The sequence below is a fragment of the Bactrocera tryoni genome, chromosome 2, assembly GCF_016617805.1.
Source record: "Bactrocera tryoni isolate S06 chromosome 2, CSIRO_BtryS06_freeze2, whole genome shotgun sequence".
Taxonomy (NCBI): domain Eukaryota; kingdom Metazoa; phylum Arthropoda; class Insecta; order Diptera; family Tephritidae; genus Bactrocera; species Bactrocera tryoni.
This window is the reverse complement of record NC_052500.1, coordinates 46674439-46700438: the sequence shown is the minus strand read 5'-3', so window position 1 is coordinate 46700438 and position 26000 is coordinate 46674439. Positions and strand designations below refer to the sequence as shown.

Below are 26000 nucleotides of genomic sequence, written 5' to 3'. Positions count from 1 at the left end.
GCAACTTTGTTGCGAGAGTATAAAAATGGCCGCATATACAACACAGCTACTTTTAAAAAATTATTAAAATAAAGTTTCAACAAATTTTATATATATTCGTGCATAGCGGCAACACTGTACACGAATACTCTCTTAAACGGCCGCATGTCGCTCTTCTTCCACTAAATGACTTTTGCACACCGTTTCATTGTCATTTCGTTCCGGCCGCGTTTTCACAATAGATACAATTCCATACCGCCGACAAATACACTCAAATAACTGTAATTTCTAACTTTATTTCGTTTAAGTTGGGCATTTTTAATTGGAATATTTTGAGAAACCAACGCTTCTGTTGGCACAGTTATGAATATGCCGACTACAAATATTTCTCATGGATAACGAGCATGTTTTGCCTGCATTCGCGCATGATGTATGCGTATGTAGATGTGTATGTATGTACGAAACGAATATTATTTTGTGTTTAACTACTTGACTGTCAGCCGGCTTGCTGATTACACGTACACAAATATATGTATGTATGTATGTTACTTGACTGTATGATTTCCACCGCCAACGCTCTACAACTGACTGCCGTTGCGGCTGCTGCTGTCGCAGCGGTTCCCGCCTCCGTCGACGCCGGCATTGCCATTGAAATTTAAATTGAAAGCGACGATGGTTCTCAACTTAATGGCAGCGAGCTCGTGTCCACACATTAGTATCTAAAGAGTTCAGTAGTTGCAGATACATCGTCGCCTTCAGTGGTATCTAAATTTACGCAAGTTCGGAGGCTAACACATATACATACATACGTACATATGTACATACATACATACGGACGGACATATACGATAGCGAAAACGTTCACCACCAACATATCCACTTATGCATATATACTACCTATATAACTGTTACAAACACCATTAACCACCCCAACGGAGTAGAGGCGCACAACGCAACAGTGACCACCCACCTAAGCACTTCGTTTTCCTACCTTACGCAGTCCTATTTGAGTAGTGTACGCGGACGACATCTCTGTAACTAGAACAAAAATAAAGTGTGATTTTTATTCAAGTGTTGTGAATTTCAAGTTCATACATTGTGTGAGTGGATGCGTACAGAATCGCGACCAAAGGCATAAAATCGAAAGTGAAATTAATTGCAAAGCCCATAGGGCATACCGATATTATCCAAATAAATGCTTATATAAATGCATAGAAGTAGATCAGTGTAAAGAGCAACGAGACCATTCAATATTTCAACGAAACTCTTCCACGAAGCAACCCAGAACCGGACAGTATTATTTATTTTGGTTTTTGTTTAAAGTGACACATCTGACGAGGCATCTGGATTGCGACCTGGCTGTGAATTACAACAACAAAAATAATACCTGCACAATTCTTCCTTTTCTCCAAAGACTGGTTAGTGCATATCTAGTTTAGTGCCAAATATATGTATGCTCCCTTATACAGAAATATAAGTATGTGTATAAGAATGTGTGTGTGTGCATGTGCGAAATACTTCTTGATTTTTATCTTGCTACCTGTGAATATATGTACATACATGCCTACATGCATTGTACATACGTTAGAATTTATGTCAGTCGGTCTACGTGTACGTGACGCATCTGTTGAGCGATAGTATATTGCCTGCGAGTGCCCAAATATGAGTAAATACATACATACATATGTACATATCCATTAATTCGTACCTATGTACTATATAAGCAAATATTGACATAGGTACATACCATTGCATATGTATGTATAAAGTGGTAATAGTTACTCCAAACTGTTTTAGGTATTAACTTCTGAGGGCTTAATACAATTACATACATACATATGTGCATATATAAAAAGTGCGTGTCACGTTGTTTGTGTTGATTTTAGTAAAATTTAGCACACTGTGTCCAGTTCGAACCCACGTAGAAGATAGGATAGTAAAAACAATTCATATTTGACTTCTCCATTAACTGGACAGAAAGGCTGGTAACATACATTGAGAAAGCAGCCTTAAATACGTTATTTTCCCAATGAAATTTATTTGTATGAAAATATTAAAAATTAAACCTCAAGTGCAATCCTTTGGGTTCTTATACCGACAAAAACGTTTTGGGCTTTATTCGTAAATAAAATATCACTGCATTGAATAGTGCGCGTGGCCGGATGCCCTAGTATAAAAATATATATTAAAGTTTAATAAATAAGTAACTGTAAGTATGAACTGATGGCAGTCACTCAATTATATGTAAAGTAATTTATCAAACCTTCTAAGTCTAATAATAAGTTACTAAGAAGTAACTATGAGCACTACGCTTCAAAAATATGTGTATATGTATGTACATACATACATACATATATGGTAAACCTATGGTATATAATATGTTCGTCTAAGGTACTGAAAACAACAAATATCAGTTACTCATTAAGTGTATATTTTTATACTCTTGCCATATGTTGCTACAGAGTACAATACATATGTAGTTTTGTTCATCTAACGGTTGTTTGTATCACCTGAAAATTGTTGAGATGAATATAGTTTTATATGTTCATATATATGTATATAAATGATTTTGATGACGAGAAGAGTGGACAACTGGTTGGCTCTCCGTCCGTCCGTCCGACTGTGCAAGCGATACACGTGTTTGTTGACAAACTAGATAGGAGGAGATCGTAGATGGGCGCAATCGGCCCATTACAGCATAAACCAAATGTCTACAAAATGCTATAACTAAGTCGCAACGATATAAAATACACCTGCAGGAGCTACACGCCCAAAACAGGTTGCTAAATTTATTTCAGAAAGTGACATTTTAACAAGATACTGCACTAGATTTTCCTCTTCATCGATTCAAGGAAACTCTGAATCGTTATTAGAAATAAAAATACAAAATCTTAAGAATTTTCGGACTCGCCTCCAAGCAGCTCATGACGCCATAATAGAATCTGACGATTCAGACCTACCACAAAATTTTAAATAATCGGCTTTCGCAATATACGAAAACTGCTTAGACCAGTACGAAGAAACAAAAGCTATGATCTCCGTTCAATTAAAGCTAATAAAAGCAATTGCACCGACTCCACATCCGAGAGTAGAGCTGCCACAATTAGATAATCAAAAGGCAAGTTCAGGCATCCACCTCGAGGTGCCCGCATGTGAAACAAAAACATTTTATGGAGGTCATGAAGAATGGCCGTTCTTCCGCGGCATGTTTACGATATAAAATCGTTATTTGCTACAACGAATCGCAAGAAGGAGGGACATCTGTGGTTTGAAAATTTTTAATAAGTGGTTATGACTCCGCCCCCTAATAGGTTTAATACATATGTATATGTACATATCTCCCAAATGATTCAAGCTTTATCATCCAAACTTACACGGGGCAAATGATTTCGACACTTCTTGCGATAGCGTGCAATAGGATAAATCGAATGATAACCACGCCCAGTCATCGTATAACGATTCGATCAAGTTGCAAGAGTATGAAATATTCGGTTAGACCCGAACTTTGCCCTTCCTTATCTATTCTAGTGAGCAACAATTACAAAAGCACATGATGCCATGCTTTTCTTTACTTATATGCATATAATACATACATACATATGTATGTATCTGTACAGCAATTTCGTGATAAACGATTAAAGTATGTGAAATGCCGGTAACGTTTTATGGGGGGGGGGGAGACTGCCAGTCGCATATTTTATTGCGGCCATCGCAGTCGTCATCGTCATCGTCTCTAATCAGCAGCGGCAGCGTGAGCGTGCATTACATCACTTCAAGACAAATGTGGCACGATAGCGGTTAAAAGCTTTGCATGTGGTCAACGAATTTGAATGACAACACAACGTATAAAAATATACATATATGTACTACACATACTTATATGGTATGTATACACGTATTAAAGATACTTATATACAAGGTGGTTGTACTTATGTGCTCAACCAGCTGTGAATGGCAACGGATTATATGCACGTACTTCTAGCGATTAGAGTGTCACGCATAATTTAGATTTCAACAATTTAGATCTAGAAATAACTTCAATTAAGTGCAGTAAAATTAAAGTCAGAAAAGGTGATTTAAAACCTACGAAAAAATGTGTATCGATTGATGGAGGGTCTACTACTTTGACATATACATATGTTTATTCAGAAGAATTACAAATTTCAACCCAACCGCATTTTGGTTGAAGCTTTAATATTGGGTATTATCGATATCGCCTCAAAAAGATTTGATTTAAGTGTTGTATGCGTCGTCACTCTTAAATTTTTTATGGTATTACGAATTTCAACTTTGCGCAAGTTGGGTTGACTAGAATATCCAAAAATTTCAACTGCTACCAAGCACAATTGACAAAATCTACTAACCTTAGAAATATCCTTTTCTAGTACAGTAAATTTTTTGAAGCGTTTTGCTCCTCTTCAGTCACAGCTCATAATATTTAAAACCTCCTTAACGATCGTCGATATCGTAGTCTACGACAGCTCAGAGTTAAAATCATTTAAACTGTGTTCTTGTTAACTATCCGCAACAAGGAAAGGGAGATTTTGTGGTAACGTTCCATCATCTCACCCTCAAACCTCATTTACACGACTTATAAAACTGCAATAAACATTGTTTAAAAGAAATTTTGCTAAATATTATAAGGCCAACTCATGGACAATACCGATTAACTGCATTCCAGTCAAATTATAATTATTATACAACACTTTTTTTAATTGTCAGCTGCTGGATTCTCTTAAAAATGTTTACGCCCTCAATATTGTATAATAATAATATAATGTATTTGTATATGATATAAATTAATAAGTACTCGCATATGTATTTCTTCTCAGTGTTTGAACTGATATGAAAAAATTATGATTAAAAACCAAACACTAGACTCATACAGAATAGTACTTATGTAAGTAACCGAGAAATTTTGTAGATATTAGGATAGGTTATGATTTCTCAACTTTTGAATTTTTGAAGTGGATCTATTCAATAGTAATACTACAGTCACTCACACTGAAAGTCGGGCAAGCGCAAAACAAAATTTCTACTTATAATAAAAATGTAATGAAAAAAGATATTCAACTCGATCTTTTTTTGTTTTATTAAAAAAAGTCTTATTGTTAAAAAAAAACAAAATTATATATTCAAAGTAACATAAAACTTAACGCATGTAACAAAAACTGTGCTAAATCCATATTTTGGCCTCACATTGAAAGTCGGGCAAGACGTAAAAGGCATAAGTATTTAAAAGTTTACATACAAAAAAATAATGTTTAGTATTTTGTGGCTCCACCCTTTTGATTTTCTACTGCTTGCAGTCTTCTTGGCATTGATTCAACCAGATTTTTGCACACATTCGGACTAAGCTTGTTCCACTCCTCTTGTAAAGCATTCTTCAACTGGTCCTTGGATGTGCACATCCTGTTCTGTATCCTGCGTCCAAATTCGTCCCACAAATGTCCAATTACATTGAGGTCCGGGCTTTGTGCAGGAGTTTTGATTACTTCTGGGCAGTTATACAACAACCAACTTCTTACAGCAAGCGCCGAATGTTTTGGGTCGTTGTCCTGATAAAACTGAAAGTTGTTTTCAATACCAAGTTTTTGCACGCTTTCTTTCAAATTATTCTTCAAAATGGCCAAATATACATATTTGTTCATTATGCCATCTATAAAATGTAAATTTCCAACTCCTGAAGCTGACATACACCCCCAGACCATTACTGAGCCACCACGGTGCTTCACTGTTTTCCTTAAATTTTTGGCATCAAGTTCTTGATTTATTTTACGCCACACTTTTCCTCTTCCATCACATCCGAATAAATAAAACTTACTCTCGTCTATAAATAATACCTAAAAAATCGACTTTAGAATTATAGAAATGTTCTTATTGTCAATATTTACCGTTCTCCAATATGAGAAATCTTTATCCATAAATTTTCGAGCGAATTCAAGTCGATCAAGTTGATTTTTTGCTAATTAGGGGCTTTTTTTCTTGCTACTCGACCATGTAACTCATTTTTTCGTAACAATCTTCTTATAGTTTCTGGGTTAACCTTAGTACCAGAAGATTCTTCGACCATTGCATATTTATATATATTATATATTTGAAGAAATCTTGTACTGAAATTTTAAACTTGATACATCTTGCAATATCATTACAGGCACGGTGTCAGTTTGACATTATGTCACTATTTAAATTCTTCTTCTTCTTTATTGGCGTAGAAACTGCTTACGCGGTTATAGCCGACTTAACAATAGCGAGCCAGTGGTTTTTTCTTTTCGCCACGAGGTGCCAATTGGAGATTCCAAGCGAAGCCAGGTCCTTCTCCACCTGGTCTTTCTAACGGAGTGGAGGTTTTTCTCTGCTTCCCCCGGCGGGTACTGCGTCCAATACTTTCTGTGCTGGAGTGTTTTCGTCCATTCGGACGACATGACCTAACCAGCGCAGAAGCTGTCTGTTAACTTGCTGAACTATATCAATGCCGTCATATATCTCATACAGCTCATCGTTCCATCGAATGCGATATTCGCCGTGGCCAACGCGCAAATGACCATCAATCTTTCGCAGGACCTCTCTGTCGGAAACTCGTAATGTCGACTCATCAGATATTGTCATCGTTCATGCATTTCCACCATATAGCAGGTCGGGAATAGTGAGTGACTTATAGAGTTTGGTTTTTGTTTGTCGAGATAGGACTTTTCTTCTCAATTGCCTACTTAGTCAGAAATAGCACCTGTTGGCAAGAGTTATCCTGCGTTGGATTTCGATGCTGACGTTGTTGTTGGTGTCGATGATGGTTCCAATATAGAAGAAGTTATCTACGACTTCAAAGTTAGTACTCTCAACAGTGACGTGGGAGCCTAGTCGCGAGTGCGACGACTGTTTGTTTGATGACAGGAGTTATTTCGTCTTGCCTTCGTTCACCACTAGACCCATTTGCTTCGCTGTCTTATCCATTCTGGAGAAAGCAGAACTAACAGCGCGGGTGTTGAGGCCAATGATTTTAGGATACCAAATTCAGACATCGCGGCATAAATCTGGTCAGTTGTTGATTTTCCAAGTCTAAAGCCACACTGATAAGGCCCAATCAGTTTGGTGATGGTGAGCTTTAATCTTTCACACAATACGCTCGATAGAAATATATACGCGTTGTTGAGGAAGCTTATCCCATGGTAGTTGTGGATTGGACACAGCCCACTTGAATTCCAATCGTTCGGCATGCTTTCGTCTGACCATATTTTACAAAGAATAATTGATAATAATCTGATTTGAATAGCTCGGCCAGCTATCCATCGGCACTCGCAGCTTTGTTGTTCTTTAGGCGGGTAATTGCTATTCGAAGTCTTCTTGGTCGGGCGTCTGCTCCATCGTCATCGATTGGAGAATTGGGTTCACCTTCTCCTGACGTTATATTTTTACTGCCATTCAGCAGGCTGGAGAAGTGTTCCCTCCATAATTTTAGTATGCTCTGGGCATCAGTCACTAGATCACTTTTGGGGGTTCTACAAGAGTGTGCTCCGGTCTTGAAACCTTCTGTTAGCCGCCGCATTTTTTCGTAGAATGTATGAACATTACCCCTGTCGGCCAGCTTGTCAAGCTCTTCATACTCACGCATTTCGGCCTCTCGTTTTCTTTCTGCAAATGCGTCTCGCTTCCCGCTTCAACCCTCGGTATCTATCCCATCCCGCACGTGTTGTGGTCGATTGTAACGTCGGGAGGTAGGCAGTCTGCATGCCCTCAAATCATAATCCCAAATTCCCTTACCATGGTCGTCATCAAAAGGAGGGTTTCTCATCCGAGGCTGTTTAAAGTTTTTCATTGGGGGCGGCTCCCAAACCCAGCGCACAGCCCTGTGGAGTGGATGTTTCGCCTTCTCACTTTAGCTCGCCTTCAAACGGATGTTCTTAGGCTACCCAGAGGATACTTGGTCTAGGACCGGAAGTCGTGAGCTGCTTGAGCCATATGTAACAGAATCGCTTCTGGCCACTTCCAAGTGAATGGCGATCAGAGAACATTTCTCACTTGTGTGAACTTCTACACATGATAAGATTAAATACTATTAAATGACAGATTTTCGAAGATACCCAACATTTCCCAACCTCGTAAATATTTGTTAATTTTATGAACGTCTTAATATACAGGAAAATAATTACTTAACAGCCATTATCAGTTTTTGATCAACTATCTTACAAAAAATCCATTCCAATGACTACTATATACATATGTATGTATGTATTTATATAAAATAAATTGTTCTTAAAAACTTACTAAAGCCAAGTGCATATACTTCGTATGGTTATAACTACGAATGATCAAATATGTAAATACATAGGATACATATACTATGTATTACATATGTAAGATCTAACTGAATGGACCATTCTAATACATATACCATATAAATGTAGTCATATCACGGAAGTCTGTATGTATGTAATAATAATAGAAACATTAGAAAATTTAATAAAACATTCAAGGTAACAAGGCTAAAGTTTTGTTTTTCAATTTTAACTGCTTTCAATTTAAGTACTATTGTCGGCACACAAAAATAACAAAACCAAAAATTATTAGTGACTGTATGACAAATTGCTTTTCGGTACTTACGTGAATATGTATAATATCGATTTTTATTTACATACTAGAGGACCCGTCCACGCTTCGCTGTGGCTGATACATAGATAATACTACTACTACCATTTATACGATTTCTATTAGTTGCATTATAACTATTCATTAATAAGATATATGTAGCATTTTTCTGAAGCAACTTGTGTTAGTTTACAAAAAAATGGATCATAAAGCATTTCGTGTAATAATAAAGCATCGCTTTTTGGGGAACCGAGGACAATGATGCTCTAAAGAGGAGAAAGCTCTGTATAAAGTGGTTGCCTCGCAAGTTCATAATCCAACAGAACAACGAATAACTCTTTCTGAGAAGTGTTTGAAATAAAACCGAATTTTTGCGTCGGTGTGTGACAATAGAAACATAGCTCCATCATTTCTCACTGGAGTTGAACCGACAGTCATTCTAGTGGACTGCACATGGTGAACCGGTTTTCAGGCGTGGAAAGACGAAAAAATCGGCTGGATTACTGAGCCAGTTATAATCTATTTCACTGCGTATTTGGTTGCAGTTCTTTTATACTATTCCAAATACTTAGCAATTGTATTAGTTTTGAGGAAGAATCTGTTTAAAATTGTACGCATATATTCAAGGAAAGGAGGATGATTTGAAATATAATCTTTGTATTTATGAGTTGAATTAAATTTTGACAAAAAGAGATAAAATGTATCCTATGTCCTTACCCTGGTTCTAAGCTACCTTCCCACCAATTTTCAGTTAAATCGATTCAGCCGTTCTTGAGTTATAAATGCATCCGGCATGCGACCGAAATTGAATGATTCAAATATTTGACAAATAAAAATATTGAAAAACAAAACAAACAAAAATTGAAAAAAAAAAATTTGTATGGAAAAATGTTACTGTTTGGTAATTTTCCAATTTCCCTTAACATTTAGGAGGATGAAAAATAGATGTTGTCCAATTCTCCACCTTAGCCGATATGCACGCTAAGATTCACGAAAATCGGTCGAGCGGTTTCAGAAGAGTTCAGTGACGTACACCGTGACACGAGAATTTTATATATTTGACTATTTATGAATATATATGTAAATATGTGTTTGGGAATTTAGATCACCATGCAACATTTATTTTTATACTCTTGCAACATATTGCTACAGAGTATAATAGTTTTGTTCACATATCGGTTTTTTGTATCAGTTAATAGGAATCGAGACAGATATCTTGTTCTTTATTGGTGTAGACACCGCTTACACGGTTTATATATGTATATATAAATGATCACTACGACAAGACGAGTTGAATTCAAGGGTATACATTTATGTAAAGGAAAACAGCGAACACCCTAATGCATGTAAATATACTGGTACTATTCCGAGATATGTGATATGGGGCTAATAGCATTTTCTAACGAAATTTTCTCATAAAACGAAAAATTCTCATAAATAAAATCGAGTGCAGATAATCAAATAACACTATAAGCGCGTGAATACTTCCATACAGACATGCAAACATACAGAAATACAGGCGAGATCGCATGATTCGAACAACAAAATTTAAGTGGAATTTCGTCTAATTAATAGTCTCAACACACAAGTGCAAACAAATGCGAGTAAGCATTATATAAACATAGTAGATAATATAGTATTATTTTTATAATTTTGCATTTAAATGTATGCAAGCGCTCACATAACTCCACGTCGTGAAACTTTACTTAATATTTTTATTGTCTTATGTCAACATGAGCTTGCAGAATTATATATGTTTTTACTAGCTTTAACTTTCTACGAAATTTATTCAGATACATATGATGTACACGTATTTCTAGTATTTCAGGAATTCTTTCGTTTCTACTATTCTACGGCGAACTCTTAATATCCACAATTTGAGGGGTCAGTAGGGTAATCTTTTTTAAATTTTTTTATTTTGTGTATTTTCTGTTCCTTTATACCCTTAGAAATAATTTAGAAACCCACTTTATCATTTTAAGATTTCGAAAAAGGTTCAAAAAAATAAATACCGCACGATGTTCGGAGCGCTCGGAGTGCACACCTCAAACTTTAAACGCGGTTTTCTCAAAACACACTTTTTTAAACTGGCGAACATGATTCCGGTCGAACTACTCAATCGATTTGCTTAATTTTTTTTTATAATTTATTGACAATGTAATGACAAAATATATGTAAAAAAACATGGGAAAAAATTTTAAAAATAAACTTTTTTATTTATCAACATTTTTGCATGATTCTAGTAGGGATTATAACCATTCACGTACCTTTTAAGATTAAATTGGGTTTTTGTGCTTCCGATGATCCAAACATGGGAAATCGTGTCCGCCAGTGAAAAAACGCATCTCACCTAGCCATTTCTTCGACAGATGTCATCAAAAAATTCCGAATGTGTTTATACACTCCACGATATACCTCATGATATGTGAAAAAAGTTCTATTGAAGAATAAAAATTTCTCTGAAAAAAAAGTGTCAAAAAAACAGGCCAGAGTACCCTACTGGCCTCTTAATATACACCTGAATGGATTTGTGGATAAACCATCGACAAAATAATACAATAACCGTTTAAAACTCGACAATATTCTCAATTAACCTCGAACAGTAAAATCAGTAATTGTAGGGAGCATATGTACATATGTACATATCGTCACCTGAAATTCAAAATAACGTATCATCAAAAAATTCGAAATTGAGTGCCTTATTGATTATGATTCACTACATCAAATTGCATTCATAATATTACATAAGTCCAACATTTTCAGGTTCTGCCCTCAGATGTAAACCAGTTTTAACCAATATTAAATTTTTTTTTCACTCATGTTCCATTTTATTTCGTGTTTCATTCATACCACTGTAAATTTTCGAAAATGTTGTTACGTTATTTTGCATTTCGGGTGACGATATATAACAACATAACTGTTTTATAAATAATATCAAGCTTATAGAAAATCTTTTTGAATTTGTTGAACTTAGGTGCAAAGAAATTAAGACCATTCATTGGGGAAATTAATTAAATACGAAACCTTTATTTAAGTTAATGACGATCAGATTCACATTTCTGCATACAGACATAAAATTGGAGACAATACATTTTTCTTATTTATTTAGACTGTAACTAAATATCTGAGCGATTTTGAAAGTCACCTTCATCACCTACTACCACCTAGAATTATTTTAGAACCATTATGGCTACAAAAGGGCGGTTATGGTATTCACAGGAGCCAGATCTCAAAGCTTCATTTAATTACAGGAGAAACTACTTTTCGAATGTTATATTCCAGTTATACATATTTTAGCATATGTTCTTTTCATTATTATCTCATTATAAGATGTATTTTTGATCTTTATGAGGCTATCTTACTTCTGAACTTCTACTAAATATTTAGTGGCACTAATAATTACAAATACTATGTACTTCAAGCCAATATTGTGTGTTTAACAGAAGGCAAAGAGTGAACATGCTGAAGGTATTGCAGGCGCGAGAGTCTTGAGTCTAACATTAGAAAACCTCTGAGTAACAGTCACCCTTTCGGAAGTTAAATAAATATCTTACTTTATTCATAGTGATATTATTCATAGATATACATAGGTATATGAAAAATGCTCATACTGACAGTTTGTTTTACCAATTAATTTACTTCTAAACGGTAAACCCCCTTGAATAACTCAATAACAATATCAGACTAGTGTGTGTTTTTTGATTACTAATTCCTATTAATACTTAGAAAGCAATATGTGACTAAACGGTGGACACTTTTGGTCGTCCTATTATCTCTTCTCCCGCATATGTACGTACGTATGTATGTACGTATGTATGTGTGTAAATGGCTTGGGATAGGTCGGGTGGATTAGAAATGTCCACAATGGTTATAGCTAAAGACACCTGTTGGCGCTACCTCTGCTAATTTATATACACACACGTATCTATATGGCTTAATGGGTATATAAAAGTAATAATTTTTAAACGAAAGTAAACTCTTAGACTCACATCGCGTTATCAGCTGCGCCATCAGTAAATCGGTGTATATTTATACATTCACTTACATACATACATTTATGTTCGGGCACGGAGTTATATTTACTTAATATCAATAAATACATATTTGATTGTCAATAGGCGCTAGACCGTCACACGTACTTTTATACACCTTGCATGCTTAGATTGCGCCATGTCCCAAATTACCAATTACAAGTGTACATAACACTCACAAGTATGTATCTAAAATGAATGAAATCAGTGTTAGCTCTAGGGCACGAGTCAATTAATGTACCCAAACTATATATTTTTTTTAATTTTCGCAACAAGTAACCACTTAACACTTACGATGCAACATTGTGTTAACATTTCTGTTCCGGTGCGTAAGCGAAGATTGTTTTCCAACTCGTGCACATGCCACGTATAGCTGGCCGTGTGAAAGACATGGCATTTCCAGATTTATGCTACTCATTTTTAGCGACTGTCCTTGCGTCCTGTTGGAATTCGTAGAATCGAGCATTCCGACCCCTTGAATTCGACAGCTGCGTCACAATCAGTCGGGTTCCGTTTCACAGTTTAGGCGCATGAAGACTGCGAAACATAATAATGACAGATCCATCTTTGTGCGCAAATGATGCGGCGGCATACCAAGCCTCTGCATAGAATTTAGAAATTCCACCGGATAACTCACGGCTTCGTCTTCATTGTCAAGGCGATCGGAATTTTCCCATTTCCAATTCTTAGCGAATACTATGTAAAATGTCTTCGGCAATGTCATTTTTGTTCGTATCCCATAATTGACGCGGACTTGAAGGCTGATATGTTGTATGATCATGGCGAAAAGTGTGCGAGCTTCAGTGCCATGCGAAGTAGCTATCGCATTGTCCATCGTTTGATTCCAGTGATTATCATCTTCCAGCAATTGTAATGCATGCTTCTCAAAAAGTTGCACACACCGCACCATTCACAGTACACAATGGCTCAAATGGAGTTGAACCACGTACATTAATCAATACTAACCGAAGGTAGAAGCAATAGTCGTTTTTCGTGTGAATTCTTTAAATTCGTCCTAATGCATTAGTTGAGAACTCACCTGAATGTTCATCTACTTGTTGGCCTTGCTTTCTGCGTAGCAATTTCTTCGACGATGCATTCCATGTATAAAATCAAGGCATTTCCGAATGGAACAATGTTCTTGCAAACGGATCACTAACGCAAGTTGAAAAAAACTCGTCAATGTCGATTTTGTTGTTGGCAGTGTTTCCGCTGGCTGTACTGTATTGCACAACTGTCCGAAAACGTTCATGAATTGCAAAAGTAAATATCCAACAAAACGCTTCATTAAAGTTCACGTATCGACCCATCTCATTTCATTCAAGGCCAATAACCGCCACCTTGCTTTCTTTGGTGACATACTCGCAAACGTATTTCATCGATTTCACCAAACTGTAATCAACATTGATATGAGTTTTGAATGTGAATTAGACAATAATCGCGAATATGGTACGATCCATGTGTTTTCAACTTCGATATTCACTCCTCTAAATTGAATGCTGAATATTCTGCCGTTGTCGTCTGGTGAGCGGTGTATCGTGCATTTATTGTCAGACATACAAACCGAAGTAGGATTGTGGTGTACGCAAGGTCCATGAACCATACTGGTTTTCACCACTTCGTATAATTCTGGATCTATCTCTGGATTTGGTCTGGTGTAACCACCATCCACCATCCAAAGAAGAAGAATGTGTGAGTGCGACAAAGCTCTTTTTTGCCCCTCAAATGAGTATAAAGATAAAGTCCATCAAACATCTTAGCTGTAGTTTAAAAAGCCGTGCTGTGACATCGTGACGATCTTGCGAGCGCGATTCAATAATTCCGTAATTTATGGCCATTTTGCATTGTAAGTGAATGTCCGTCCATAATTCCGCACGTATGTACTATGTCATCGGATACTGCGAGTACTCGTCCAAGTGCTTTGGGCTGCCATTGTACTATATGTTGATGGCAAAAAAACGCCGACCGATATTAGCGGGACCTCTTCGTGGCATTGTAAAAAATTTCAATCTGTAATTGATCATTTTGTATGAAACACACATGAAGTTTGCACTGAATAATTTTTAAAAATTTACTTTTTGAATAACCGAAATAAAGAAGGCAAACGACAGAAATTGAGCGTTTCAAATAATTGACAAATAAATCAATTGGATAACAAAACAAAAAAATTGAAAAGCCAAGTTTTGTATGGAAAAGTCACTTTTTGGAAATTTACGGTCGTAAGTCCGTTAAAAATTAACATTTTTTTACTTTTTTTGGTTGCAAACCATCCTCATTGGATTCCCTTCAAAGTGGTTCAGGCCATTTTTCATTTCATGCAACGGTTTAGTTAGCTATTGCGAACAAACAAAAAACCCAACTTATTTTTATATTATAATAAATAATAAATATATAAGATTGATTCGTTGCTTAAAATTTTCCGTCACATATGTACATATGTATGTATGTACCAGACAACTTGAAAAGTTGTAGTAATTGTCCGCTGTGATTGAAAATAAACCTTTTCTGTTTTGGCCAGGAATAGGAATTGAACTGTAACTTATTCTTCTTCTTAATTGGCGTAGACACCGCTTACGCGATTATAGCCGAGTTAACTACAGCGCGCCAGTCGTTTCTTCTTTTCGCTACGTGGCGCCAATTGGATATTCCAAGCGTAGCCAGGTCTTTCTCCACCTGGTCCTGGAGGGTACAGCGTCGAATACTTTCAGTGTGTACTGGAGTGTTTTCGTCCATTCGGACAACATGACCTAACCAGCGTAGCCGCTGTCTTTTAATTCGCTGAACTATGTCAATGTCGTCATCTATTTCATTGAACTGTAACTACGGCCAATAATATTGCTTAAAAGACTTATTTACAATTATTGACTAGTAACAAACAAAGTCATGCGAAATCGTGATATAAAGTTTTCAAGCTGTTGTGACCAAGTAGTACATACACCCAACTCTTTTTTTACACGGTAGATATGTAGTACATTCCTCAAAACTCAGTGTAAAAAAACATGTGAAAACAATGTTAACCCAGAATTCAGAACAGAAAAATTAGAATAGAAATAAAGCAAAAATATTTACATAGTTACAATTATTCGTCGCTACTTGATAACAAGCGCAATTTTTTGCGACGAACTGGACTAAAGTCGGTATCATCACTGGAGATATCCATTAAATTATATAATGGTGACTTTCGTCCGGTAATGGAGTTTTGAACTGTCGGACTACTTTTCGAAAGGTCTAGCGCCGTCGACTTTTTTATTAAAAAATATTTTATAGAAAGTTGAACTGTTGGTTTTTTAATATACAACTCTTTATACCCAGCAATGAGGAATATCTCATTCGAATTTCAAGGCATGTTCCATATTAGGATAATTTTTTAAGAAATTATTCACCATATTTTTACCAAATGTTAGACCGTCATCAATTAAACTAGCAGTTACTTGACATATTTCGGTCTCCTCGTCGTTATCGCTATTTTTGTTCTCTGTTTTAATTCAATCAGACAATCATCATCTTGAGGTTTATCTATCATTAATTCATCGACTTCTTCAATTTGTAGGTCCTCAAATCCTTCTCCTTCGATTTCGTGTGCCAAAGCTATAATTTTAGAAGTCTGCATCGATGCTTGGGGCACTAAGGTAACACTCTTTACACATTCTGGCCAAAGTGCTTTTCAGCAGGAATTTAATGTTGATACCCTGAACTTTTTTTTGTCCATTGAAGCATATGTATGTAATGCAATCCAGATGCAATGCAATAGAATACGAGCGTAAGGTTGTCCTTCTCTACTGCATCTTAAATATGTTGGAGTGCTCGTTGAATATAATAAAGCTTAAACGTAGCAATTATACCCTGATCTAATGGTTGAATTAAGGAAGTGGTATAGGTGGCAAAAATATTACTATTAACATTTGGATGCTCTAAAATGGGATGGCTTGGCGCATTATCTATGAGCAACAGCATAAATAGACCTGCTGTCATCCAGGCATTTTTATTCGCCCTCCAATGGACCGGCAACTCTTGAAAGTTTCTCCCTCTCATAGCACGTGGCCTTAATGATCAGTTAATTAAAAGAGGCTTCAAAAATTTTGTCACCATAAGCGTTGCTACACAACAAAAATGTTACCCGATCTTTAGTAACTTTAAAACCACTAGCAATTTTTTCGGATTTTGTTATAAAAGTTCTGGAAGGCATTTTTTTCCAGAACAAACCCATTTCATCGGCATTGAAAATTTGGTCGAGGACATAGCCCCCACCTTCATTTATTTTCGCTAGCGCTGCTGGAAAGGTCTTAGCTGCCGTTTCATCTGCTGATGCGATTTCTCCTTTAATTTTTAAATTATTATATGAAATGCGTTTCTTTTAAGAAATCCTGTTAGCCATCCATCACTAGCAGAAAATTCCTTTCTCTTATCTTGACGACTTGTTGATGGCTCCAATATCTACAGTTGCTTATAAATTCGTAGTGACTTCTGCTTTATAAAATTTCCATTTACAGGTATTTTCTTTTGCAATAAATCCTCAATCCATTTTTACAAACACTTCATCTCCAATGTATGACTATGTTTTGGAACTATGTTTTGATGAACTGATGACAGATTTCCGTATTTCATTCTCATTTTTCTTAATGGCCCTGATAGTAGCTTCGTTTAAGCCAAAAGCCTTGCCCACAGCCTTAGATTTTTAATTTTACTTCCAAAGGAATGGCTTGCCTTTTACGAATCTTTGAAAATTTTGACATTTTGTTAACTGCAGTAAGGGCAAAAATTTTATATTTAAAGCTTAACTAAAAATTTATAGACAAAATATATTTTTTCACTTATTAAAGTCAGAAATGTGCAAACATAATTGATAGCACGAACAATTGATAAAATATAGCGAGCTAATAAACTTTAAAAACTTTAATTAAGCAATATTTTATGTAAATTTCATGCGAACAAAATGTGTAGGTAAGAGTTATCGATTAAAGGTATTTCCCAGTTACTACTATGTATGTTCATTTCAGCAATGATGCCAAGTGTGATAAAAGCAATGTTGAAATCTTGATTTTAAATAGAATGAAGCGAACAACAAGTTCGAACGAAAAGCTGAAAAGTATTACCAACCTATTCATTACGTAGTGTTGTGTAATGTTCCTATTGTATCCCGAATAAGGATATTCGAACATGCAGTGTTGCATAATGCTATTTTTGTATGAAGGAATAGGGATATTCCAACAAACAAACATACAAGAAATTACAAGACAGTGATTTTAAACCCGTACTTGATTAAAATTTTTTTACAAAATTATTATTTTTTTCAACCGTGTAACTTCAAATCCGTGTAAAAAGAAACCGTGTAAAAAGAAACCGTGTAAAAAGAAACCGTGTAAAAAAATAGTTGGGTGTACATATATTCTGAAAGTTGTCTCTAATTACCTTAAAGGGACAATGTTATTCACCTTTATTCACATATTTTCTTTCGGATTTCGATCGGTAGACTGATAATATTATTTTATCATAATAACAATTTTGTGGGATATTTATTTTTATACCCTCGCAACAAAGTTGCTAAGGAGAGTATTATAGTTTTGTTCACATAACGGTTGTTTGTAAGTCCTAAAACTAAAAGAGTCAGATATAGAGTAATATATACCAAAGTGATCAGGGTGACGAGTAGAGTTGAAATCCGGATGTCTGTCTGTCCGTCCGTCCGTCTGTCCGTCCGTCCGTCCGTGCAAGCTGTAACTTGAGTAAAAATTGAGATATCATGATGAAACTTGGTACACGTTTTTCTTGGCTCCATAAGATGGTTAAGTTCGAAGATGGGCAAAATCGGCTCACTGCCACGCCCACAAAATGGCGGAAACCGAAAACCTATAAAATGTCATAACTAAGCCATAAATAAAGATATTAAAGTGAAATTTGGCACAAAGGATCGCATTAGGAAGGGGCATATTTGGACGTAATTTTTTTGGAAAAGTGGGCGTGGCCCCGCCCTCTTCTAAGTTTTTTGTACATATCTTGGAAACTACTATAGCTATGTCAACCAAATCCTACAGAGTCGTTTTCTTCAGGGATTTCCATATACAGTTCAAAAATGGAAGAAATCGGATAATAACCACGTCCACCTCCCATAGAAAGGTTATGTTGAAAATCTCTAAAAGTGCGTTAACCGACTAAAAAAAAAAGTCAGAAACACCAAATTTTACGGAAGAAATGGCAGAAGGAAGCTGCACATAAGCTTTTTTTAAAAATTGAAAATGGGCGTGGCGTCGCCCACTTATGAACCGAAAACCATAACTCGGGAACTACTAGACCGATTTCAATGACATTCGGTATGTAACATTTTCTTAACACCCTGATGATATGTACAAAATATGGGTGAAATCGGTTCACAACCACGCCTTCTTCCAATATAACGCTATTTTGAATTCCATCTGATGCCTTCTCTGTATAATAAATACATTAGGAACCAATGATGATAGCGGAATAAAACTTTCCACAAATACGGTATTTGAAAAATATGTAAATGACTAATAATGAAATCTCGATTATCACTTTATCGTGCGAGAGTATAAAATGTTCGGTGACACCCGAACTTAGCCCTTCCTTACTTGTTCTGATAAACATAGTGTACGATTACTTAGAATTGCTGCTTGGAATAAGGGAAATTCTGAAATCGGTTATATGAAATGTTAATGCTTAAGTCTGTTCTGTATACTTATATTACTGTTTCTGGTCGTTTAAGGATTTTCATAAAGGGTACATTCATTTACCAACTTTTTCGTCATACAGTAAGCCCTTGTTATCGTGCACTCAAAGAATCGCTAACCCTTCAATTGGTAACAGTGATTACTCTTTTATAATTAACGTCATTAAACACGTCGATGTTCATGAAGTTTTGAAGTGGAAAAAATATCTTTACCACTTCGAAGCGTTAATAGAGCCAGATAACTTTGCTTATCAATTCAATAAAAAAATAATTAGAACAATTTAGCCGTAAATGTTGGTTTTTTGCTTGAAATAAGCAGAATGCGCCTTTTTAGTTAAAAATAAAAATATATACCGTAATATTTATATACGTATGTTCTCGTCGTATATGTACAACGGTGGGATATTGAGTCACTTCGTGGTGCTGACTAAATTGTCATGAATTTAGTTTTGTCGTTCAATGTTGTTTATCAGGAATCTATGTGGTTCACTGTGAAACTGATAATTACAATTTTATTTAGAAGCACTTTACATAACGCTGACGAGCTGGCGGGGTTTTTAACCTTACCAATCTTATTGATTAGCGATTTTATGAAAAAAAAACGATCAGACAAAGACTTTACGCTTGTAAATTGCTTTAGAGTATGGTAACCCTGATATATGAATTACACACATGGCCTAATCTTGGCTGACATTTCAACATTCTAATTGAATCTTGTTGCAGTACTTTAAAGTACGAGTACATATATTTAAGTTCTCATACAAGTACTTTAAATAAATAAGTACTCATATCGACGAGTACATGTATATCAATAAATGTCTTAAATTATCCGTATTTACGTAAACTTATATCGTTAAATAAAAATATTTTGGATGAAAATTTTATAGATTTAGTTCACCTTGGTTTTATCATTATCAGTCACGTGTATGCATAATGTCCACAGAGAGACATATTCATTGAGGAGGGAGTTCTAGTAAATGCCTGATAGCACAACCGATCACATTTAAGACTTACATATATGTGCTACGTTTATTGTTTAACGTAGAACTAGGCACTGTTCTTTGACTCGATTAGATTTAATAAAGGTTGTGAGTTTCACGCTCTTCAGCAGACCAGTCTGCTTTTGATGAAAGCGTTGGCCGTCGTTTAAGATATTTCACGTCAAACAATTTTAAAAATCTTTATATTGTTGACAAACCTGGATTCTAAGTGGCATGTTCATGTGTCTCCATAAATATTTGTTTACTTGAAATTACTGTTGTATCTAATCGTCTTATGACAACAGATATGCTGATTTTAAAACATACGACCTTATATAATAGCGTTAACGTGGATATGAGCAAGTGTGTGTAGTTAAAGTACCCCATTGTTAAAATAAGCTGACTTTAGAATTCGAAAGTGAACAACCACTTTATTTACCTTGCAGCGTTGAACTCGCTTGCAACAACAAAACTAATTTGTCAAGAATAGAGGTTGGTAGGTCAGGAAAATTGACTGTAGTTTATGGTATTGAGAATATAATATGAATGTATTCGAGATACACATATGTACGTAAGTACTCATATAAAATATTTTGAAAAGTCGAAACGCTTTAATTCTTTAATACGTTTAACATATCTGACGTGGATACAAACTAAATACGTATATCGGTTAAATTTGGTATACTTCTTCTTTGGCAGACAATTATACATATTTGTTAGTGATAAAGTTAGTGATAGTTAGTAAATATTTGTATGTGGAGTCTGACTATACTAGCTGGAAGAAGGTGAAAATTCATCGGAATCCCCATAGCGAGCACATTGCCTCTCTTATCCCAAGTGCGCAGTTAGCACTTTTAAGAAAGAAATTTTGATTGTTCACATAACAAACTTCTTAAAATTGATGTAATTGTTTGGGGTCAAAATGGCGTTATTTCAATGAAACAAGTTAGTTTGGGGTAACAATATAGACAAATGAGTCCCGGGATATTGCTCTACATTTTTGGAACAAGGAAAAATGTAATTGATGCTGCTAGCTTTAAAATAGATAACTATATGTTCTAAGAAAGACATTAGTACTTTTAAATAATATTATTTTTAAAATATCTTCAAACATTATTGAATTATAAAGGCTATTCTTGTTGGGACGTATGGTCAAGAAGAAAAAAACGCATATAATTTAATGTTACAGACAAGAAATTTGCTTTTTTATAAATATAAGGGTATGCCTTTATGTTTCAAAATTATTTCGGGCAATTGAGCTTATCTATGTACATAGACGTCTTCTCATAGCCTTACGAAAACAGTTCCACTATACGAGATAATATGTTCACCAAAAAGTGACTTCTGGTGGACGTAACGGCGTCTCAACTATGACTTGTGAATTACTCTAAATGCTAAAATTTTGTTTATTAACATAGTACTCATTCAATCAAAAGCGAGCTTCGTCGCTGAATACCATTTTCTTGTGTAAATCGGATCGGTGGCCATCGTGTTTTTACCATTCACCGAACATGCGATGGGCGTGATGGTCGAACCGAAAAAAGTATTGCCATCTATCTGCTATAAATTTTCAATCGACTAAAGTGAATAGCCCTAATTGTTTCTATAATAAATATATGTATATACCATACATTTAGGCGGCATTTCTGGCAACGTCTCCCTTTACATTCCTTTTAATAAGTATTATTTTTCAGTACATAAGTATATATGAGCATACTTTCGTTGAAAAATAAACTAATTGCTTGCTAAAAGCTTCTTGAAGAGCACTTCAATCCAGGAATAATCCCTTGGGTTGTACAATTAATAAAATTTCTATTTTTTTAACATATGTAATAATTTCAAAGATGTTATACTTCTATTATCAGTAAAAACTAAGTTTTGACAGGATGCACTGTATTTTATGCCCAGTGTAATTCTAATCGCTGTGGATTATTTGGGAAACAGTTTTTACTGAGATCTAGACACCATGTTGTGGTTTAAAAACGGGTCAACGTTTGCGCTAAACCATCATTGACTCTTATTTTTTACCAACAAACGAAATATTTTGACGATTTCAGAAATAGTGCGTCATGTCTCTTTGCGAATCAAACTATTCCGTTTCTTAAAACCAAATTCCGAAACGTTTGAATTCAAACTCAGATCCACAGATTTTACTTCACCTAAAACTATTTGAAAATTAGAGAGTACGCCAACAGTGCTTGTACCATTGATGATCGCTATGTTTGTTGAATTCAATTGTTGATAATCAAATTGCAATCAGTTAAAGCAAAGTCCAATGAATAGATATTATATTAAATTACTCGAATTTGTTACAATAATAACGTGTTTAAATTCGTCGAACTGTGTAAACGGACTCAATTGTGAGCACTTACGAATGTATGTGAAAGCGTGAGCTTGGCGTGTCTCTAAACTAAACAGAGTTTGTTTACCTCAGACTTATTCGCCGTCGATATATAGCACTTTTAAGCCTGCCAATGGTTTCAGATTTCAAATACATACATACATATATGTACGTACACATACAATACATATCATACAGCTGGCGTGATTTGCGCCTCTCGCTCTTACCTCAAATGGTCCGACAAGGTGTATTTTAACTTTCATAATGTTGCTCATTGTATTTTTCTTCTTCATTCTAGCTTTAAAAGTCGGCGATATGAGTCAAAGCCCGGACACTACATTCATACCGGATCTTCCAAAAGGACCACTATGTAGATATCGCAGTTGCGCCAAATTCGACTGGAAGCAACTTAAAGTGATATTCGAAAGAGAGCAGGACTTACGCATAAAGGTAGGTGATCTCACATTGTTTCAATAATAGCTAACGTAACATAAAATATGTTTTCGTAATAACTACAGTTTTTAATGACCAATGTTAAATTTTTATTTTGCAGTATAAAGTATGGAAGATACTTGAGAATGATCCACTATTTTCCAAACCACAATCTACTCTCTCTGCCGACGAGCAGAAGCATCTTTGCGCCATGCAAGTTAATCGCATGCCACATTTGAATCTCATACCGAAAGAGATCGAACAGAAAAGTTTCGGTGAAAAGACCAAATATTTGATGAGCATAAATGAGGCTTTGCATACATACTGTCCGAGTTTGTCAGTGAAAATCGCCTTGGGTGTCGGGCTCTTTAACAACGCCATACGCGCTATGGGCACAGAAAGACACATGAAGTACTATGACGCTGCGTGGAATCGTGAGTTAATAACATGTTTGGCCATTACAGAAGTTGCGCATGGTAGCAACACGAAAAGCATTCGTACCACCGCTACATACGATCCAAAAACGCAGGAATTCATAATAAATACGCCAGACTTTGAGGCGGCGAAGTGTTGGGTTGGCAATTTGGGTAAAACGGCCACAATTGCGATGTCATTTGCCAACTTATACACAGCTGATGGGGAAAATCATGGACTCCACGGTTTTCTAATACCCATACGTGACCCCAAAACTTTGCAGGCATATCCAGGTGTGTTAGTTGGTGATATCGGCGAAAAGATCGGTCTGAACGGCATTGACAATGGCTTTGTGTTGTTTTCGAACTATCGCATTCCACGCGAAAACCTTCTGAACCGTACTGGCGATGTGACACCTGAAGGTGTTTACGAAAGCGTTTTTTCTGAACCCGGTAAGGTGTTGGGTGCTGCTTTAGAGTCTTTTTCGGCGGGTCGAATTGGCATTATGCAGGAATCGGCGAATACTCTCGCCAGTGCAGCTGTAATTGCTGTGCGTTATGCAGCGCTGAGAAAGCAGTTTGGTCCCGAGAAAGATGGACCGGAAGTGCCGATAATTGAGTACCAGCTTCAGGTAAGTGCTAATTAAGTAATTATTCTTATACAACTTTTTTTAATCACAATCCCTCGCGTAGCAATGGCGCATATTCCCATATCTGGCAGCTGCTGGTGTACTGAAGCTTGCTGTGGCTGAGCTGACAGAAATTTACCTTAGCATTATTGAAAGGTCACAGAAGGACTCTAATGGATTTGAGCTGTTGGTAAGTAAAATATCTAAAAATGAGATTGGCACATTGATGTCTTTTATTTAATTTACTATGAATTCATATTACACTAAAAATCTCATATAATCTCCACTCATAAATTCTGGTAAGAATTAAATTATAATAAACATAGGCTCAATGAATACAACATGTTTTAAATTTGTTATCTTTCCCAGAAAGAAGTGCGTATTGATAAATTTTGTTTTGTCTAATCAAATCAGCGTTCCATCGATAGCCTTACCTAATATTTATGGCTCTTAAATATACTGAAAAGTTAATAAATTCTCAGAGGAAAGTCGGTTCTAGGATCCGACATAATACCTAACAATGTACATATGATTACATTCAATTTTACATATATCTGTTTTTTCTCTTCTTTTAATTGCAGACCCAAATTGTGTCCGAAATTCATGCAGTCATCTCTTCATCGAAGCCCTTGCTTACATGGACCGCGAGAGATGCTATTCAAGAAGCGAGAGAAGCTTGCGGCGGTCATGGGTTTTTAAAAGCTTCCAAACTGGGCGATCTGCGCAACGATCACGACCCAAGTGTCACCTACGAAGGCGACAATAATGTGCTCGGACAGCAAGCCTCCAATTGGCTTCTGCGACAATGGAATAGCACAGTTGAAAGTCCAGTAGGCACTGCAAATTTTTTGAAAAATCGTGTTGATATTCTGCAATACACTTACGAAAAGGTGGCGCGGGAATCGTCAATTGAATCTATGGATTGTGAGTTGAATGCCATATGTTATATTTAAGCAGATATTTAATTGCAATAATTTTGTCTTTTTAGTCGTTCTGCAATGCTACGAGTGGATGTTGTGTTATCTACTCGAGAAAACAGCGAATCATATGGCTGAAGATATAAAAGCGGGAGTGCATCGTTTTGATGCTCGCAATAACTCTCAGGTGTATGGCGCGCGCGATTTGTCATTGGCCTATGCGGAATATTTCGCTCTAAGTCGTTTTCGTGAACGATTCCGCCGTCTGGAAGTGAATACCGAGTTGTCGCAAATACTGGAACTGCTTTTCGCCATCTATTCAATGTGGTGCATTGACCGACACATGACCACCTTCTATGTGGGCGGATTTGCGAAGTCAGCCTTGTTTGCCGAAACGGTACGTGCACGGTTGCTGGCTAAATGTAGCGAACTGAAGGACTCAGCAGTATCGGTAGCAGACGCATTGGCGCCGCCTGATTTCGCACTTAATTCGGTTATCGCCAAATCCGACGGGCTTTTGTACAACAATTTACAAAGTGAATTTATGACCAATAAGGGTGCATTTGAGCGCCCCTCTTGGTGGAAAGATATTATTATTCCTCAGGTTAAGTCGAAGCTTTAAAAAAAAGTACTCCGCCGAATGTGAATAGGCAAACATATTGCATTTTCCTAGTGTAGGGCCTTTTTACGAGACGAATAACTGTACTGTAGTTGAATGTAATGTGCGCGTGAATCATGACGGTGATTGTGTCTGTATAGAATTATAGTATGTATGTAAACTATGTACGAGCATAATTTATTGGAGCACAGTCTTGTGCAAAAAATAAAACTGTTAGAGAAACCTATGATAATGGAACGGGTATATGATATTTTTGTGGCTTGAAATTTTTACATACGCAAACTATTTGATACGAAAATTTATTAAGTAAATATGTATTTTTATATACCTAAATACCTAAAAATAGATATATTTGTTTATATATCGTTTCATAGTGAATTAAAATTAAAAT

The 26000-nt window shown here is 36.0% G+C and overlaps 1 protein-coding gene across 1 annotated transcript; it reads left to right on the top strand.

Moving 5' to 3' along the window:
• The first annotated feature begins 704 nt into the window (after window positions 1-704).
• Window positions 705-25944, top strand: LOC120768447 (peroxisomal acyl-coenzyme A oxidase 3). Its single transcript, XM_040095144.1, has 6 exons — window positions 705-1397; window positions 22898-23049; window positions 23153-24076; window positions 24138-24263; window positions 24655-24997; window positions 25062-25944. Exons 2-6 carry the CDS (start codon window positions 22915-22917, stop codon window positions 25610-25612), a joined length of 2079 nt encoding a protein of 692 aa, XP_039951078.1. The 5' UTR covers window positions 705-1397; window positions 22898-22914; the 3' UTR covers window positions 25613-25944.
• Window positions 25945-26000: the final 56 nt, after the last annotated feature.

Coding starts and splice junctions, on each gene's coding strand:
- LOC120768447 (XM_040095144.1), top strand. CDS start 22,915: ATGAGTCAAAGCCCGGACACTACATTCATACCGGATCTTCCAAAAGGA. Junction 24,077..24,137: donor TAATTGAGTACCAGCTTCAG/GTAAGTGCTAAT, acceptor TCCCTCGCGTAG/CAATGGCGCATATTCCCATA. Junction 24,998..25,061: donor GTCAATTGAATCTATGGATT/GTGAGTTGAATG, acceptor TTGTCTTTTTAG/TCGTTCTGCAATGCTACGAG.